The sequence below is a fragment of the Trichoderma camerunense genome (genome assembly GCF_050948025.1).
Source record: "Trichoderma camerunense strain CBS 138272 chromosome Unknown V8C40scaffold_41, whole genome shotgun sequence".
NCBI lineage: Eukaryota > Fungi > Ascomycota > Sordariomycetes > Hypocreales > Hypocreaceae > Trichoderma > Trichoderma camerunense.
In genome coordinates, this window is record NW_028145329.1 from 63,577 (window position 1) to 67,513 (window position 3,937).

The 3,937-nt window shown below is 42.4% G+C and overlaps 1 protein-coding gene across 1 annotated transcript; it reads left to right on the forward strand.

Moving 5' to 3' along the window:
- The first annotated feature begins 2,292 nt into the window (after nucleotides 1-2,292).
- Nucleotides 2,293-3,308, forward strand: V8C40DRAFT_259748 (uncharacterized protein). Its single transcript, XM_083219034.1, has one exon. The coding sequence runs from the start codon at nucleotides 2,408-2,410 to the stop codon at nucleotides 2,642-2,644; it is 237 nt and encodes a 78-aa protein (XP_083066890.1). The 5' UTR covers nucleotides 2,293-2,407; the 3' UTR covers nucleotides 2,645-3,308.
- Nucleotides 3,309-3,937: the final 629 nt, after the last annotated feature.

The following is a 3,937-nucleotide window of genomic DNA, read 5'->3' on the forward strand; positions in this document are numbered from 1 at the left end:
ACCCGTCCACCCCCCCCACCACCCCCCCCCCCCCCCCCGCCCCCGCCCCCCCCCCCCCCCCCCGGGGGGGGGGGGGGGGGGGGGAAGAGGCAGGGCAAGGCACACAAAAAATTAATCATCACCAGCCCGGAGGATCGAATGCCGGGAATATAATTAAAAAAAGGTATCCTTGACTCTGATCCCAAGGTCGCTATGTTATATGCATACATGTACTTGTATCTTTTGCTGCGACCTAAGCAATGGCATTTTATATAAGATGATATGGCGAAGAAATTGTTTCACAAACACATCGAGCAGCAGAAACGCAGGTATAAACAACATATATCTATATTTGGGTGTTGAGGTATGATGAAAGGATCAAGGTCAGGCTTCGGAGATGTTTCCGATGCTGCGTTCTATTCCAACCAGCAGCCAAGTACATAATCCTTCAATCCATCGACGTAATAGGTAAGAGCTGAAGGAGGCTGGACAGAATTAGTTAGTAGGCTGCTCTTGGCACTGGAATCACGATTGGATTTGACCGTAGGGCTCCTCTTATCTTGTAGCATTTATGTGATATAATATCCACTCCAAATGTTGGGGCTTTCTTTCCTTTTCTTCTTCATTTTTTTTTAGGTTCGGAGACTTTTGTGTCTTGACTATACCCAGGTACATCGGTCACATCTCAGTCTCAGTGTAGCATTCGGGAGGTTTTGTGCATTTTGAATAGCTGCAAGTCACATCGAGCGAAGAACAACAGGCAGCCCGTGTTGGATCGGTGCGCTGGAGCTGGCTACACAAAAACCGTCCAGGCACTCTTGAAGTAAGTGTATGTGGGCAGGGGCAGGGGCAAGGGGAGGGAGGGCGGTAGGTCTTGTGCATGTGGTGCCGAAATCGCAACGGGCCATCAAATGTCCAATGGCAACCACGGTTGAGCAGCACAAGAACATTGTTGTAACACGATGATAGCATATATGGCATGTTCATAAAGCTATCACACCGGTATTGTAACACAGGCAGAATTCAGGCATGCTCGTCACCGCATCTGTCTACGCAAGAAAATAACCGACGGATTTTTTTTACCGATGAACCTGCACTTCTACTACACGTGCACATTGCAAATCAATTCCAATGTTCTAAAATCATTCGCCTATCCACTGAACATGGAAGTTTGAACGCTACCTAGGTATGTTACCACCATGGGAATTTCGCCAAGTCGGCCACCTTCGTAAGCAACTGCGTCATGGATGCCTCCTACGATCTCGTCCTCTTAGACAATTGGCCATCATGACCACCATCGTAGGCGGCTCCTGGAATAAGATCAAGAATAGCGACAAACACAAATGCCAGATGTTTAATAACGTCTGCAATAGTAACAGATGCCTCGCCTGCCTTACTAATCAGGAGCACTACGAGAGCAACAAGCTGTGGCGGCCGCATCCACAAGATCACGGCCTTTGCTTAGACAAAACGCAGGATTGTTAAGACAAAGGTGAGATCTAAATGTTACAGGTCCGAAAGATTCCACCAATACCTAGTAGTCTTGAGCGGGTTCTAAACCAATAACGAGAGGCAAGCTGAGGAAGATTAGACGAGCCCTGCTGGCTGGTCAGTCCATACAGGAGCGACGGAGGTAGCTCCGGGCTGCCCTCCTTTACGTTGTCGCCTTTGTTGCCTTGCGTGTGGAGAAGGGACCCTTGTCTTTTTTTCGTGATGTGACGAGAAAGCCACACCGGTAAAGGTGACACAGAGCCTTTGTCTGTGCGTCAGACAGTCGCACTGCGTGCGGTGGACATCTGTTTTAGAGACAATCCCGCAATATCTCATCATTATCCAAAACCAAAAGCACAAGGGGTTTGTGATGCTTGCCTGTGGAGCATAGGATGACTGCATTACAGTAATACAACTTAATGCGTAGTAAGGCTGAAGTCGTTATATGCTATTGTTCTACCCATAAGGCAACAGCATTAGGTTGTAAACTATTGAATGCGAGAGGATCTAAAGGAAAGTGCCAACGTACTGCTTCTCGCCCTACGCTTACAAATATATATGTAATAGCTCTTGTATATTACCTAGGGGCAAATGTTGAATCCCGGCGACAGAGGGGAAAGGCAGGAGCTATTGAGAAAATTTAATTAGTAGGAACAGCAAAGCGAGCATGATATAGCAGTAAGACATCTTGGTGGTGACAGGCTACCTTGTAAGCATCAACTCACAACTGACCGACGATAGGGTCGAAAAAGGGTGTTAGTTAGGCATTGAACCGGGTCTATGATCATTTCAAGTTTAGGCACAGATAGTTGTTGACAAGAACCAGTCAAATGTTTATACTTAAATAGCCATACTATAACTCATTACATATCTACATAACGAAGTCTGTATACACAAGCATATATATCTCCAATCGGTTCCGTGTTCACATATACCCATGTGCAGCGGCCTAGTTTTTAAGTCTTTAGCTGCGCTGTACAGCGTCGTTGTTCAAGGAAAATTTAGTTTCGAAATTGCGCAGCTCTTCAAGCGTACGCTTTTCCGCCTCGGCTGGAGTCTGTGCTGGCGCATAACCCATTGTGCGATTTGGCTCTGCAAGGAAACGTTTGTGGCTGTACGAAGAAGTGCGGTCGTCAGACGTTACTGCTGCTTGTACAATACTGAAGTTGGGTAAGGCGTCATCCTGGACACCACCATCAAAGCTGAGTTGTATTCGTTGCAACCCTGTACGTAGTGTTGCTTTGCTTAACCTGCTTGACGAAACGAGGGGAGCTTCGATGACCCAGTGTTCTAAATAATTTCCGCAGCAAACTCAATAAACATGATACTGGTACCGCATTGGGTGCCTTTTGGAGAGAAAGTATAAGATCGCGGGTTACTGACAAGCCGTCCACCGGGCTCGGGGTTTCGCGCCAGAGTCGGGGCGAGATGCGCTTTCACCGATGTGAAACGTCGTACACGTGTAAATTTCTTTGCCGCCACGATTAATAGAGGCGGCGAGGCTTCCCTCTAGGCTTCCTTCTGGGATGTTTTTGATCTGAGGCGGAAGTAGAGGCTGTATAAGTCTTTTGGCCAGTAGAAACACATGTGAGCGAATAGCGTGGATAATCTGGGAATCTGCGACCAAAGTCTCGGCTTTGGCATCAAAGAGAATGAGGTAAAGGCAAGACTCAAGTTACTTAAAATGTTGAATGTGTACCCAATTGTGTAAATTTAATATTGCTTCGGTTTGTAGGCCATGACAGTCATATGCCTACTGGTCATGCCAGGTGTTTCTGATGGCGCCACACAGCCACCTTGCTTGCTCCTTAGTACGGCCCAATGCGGTTTGATGCAAGGATCTTTGGTTTGGCGACTTCTTTTGAAGGTTAAATGGATAATTCGTTTAACCATAAAATGTCTTCGGTGGAGAAATACTCTTTATGATATGCCCAGCCTCGTGTTTATATTACAACCCGGCTCTTAAGGTTACAATAATAGGCCAATAGGTTAGCTAGACTAGATTAACTTTAATCCTTTAATTAATTAAGAAAAGATTAAAATATAACTTTTTAATTTAATAGTAGATTAATAAATTATTTATTAATTTAAAGAAGGATTAATATTTTATTTATTAATTTAGTTTAGGTTAACTAAATATATAAGTTTACTTTATATTATTTATTAAAATACTTAAATAATTAGTTATTATTAATATAATAGTATTTAAATTAAATATTTAAATATTTTTTTTTATAATTAATAATAAAATTATTTATTTACTAATTTAACTATTTTACTAATATAAATTATAAAACTATTTTAAAGTTTATCTTTTAAAAATAGTTAATTTATAATACCTATAGGACTTAGTTTATTATATAATAATAACTTTTATTTAAATAATTACCTTAGACTTATAGGTAATAAAATATTAAAGATTTAGTAGTTTATAAACTTTAAAGTTTTAAATAATAATATTAATTAT

Bases quoted from the DNA above. Each gene is read 5' to 3' on its own strand.
- V8C40DRAFT_259748 (XM_083219034.1), top strand. From the start codon at position 2,408: ATGTGCAGCGGCCTAGTTTTTAAGTCTTTAGCTGCGCTGTACAGCGTC.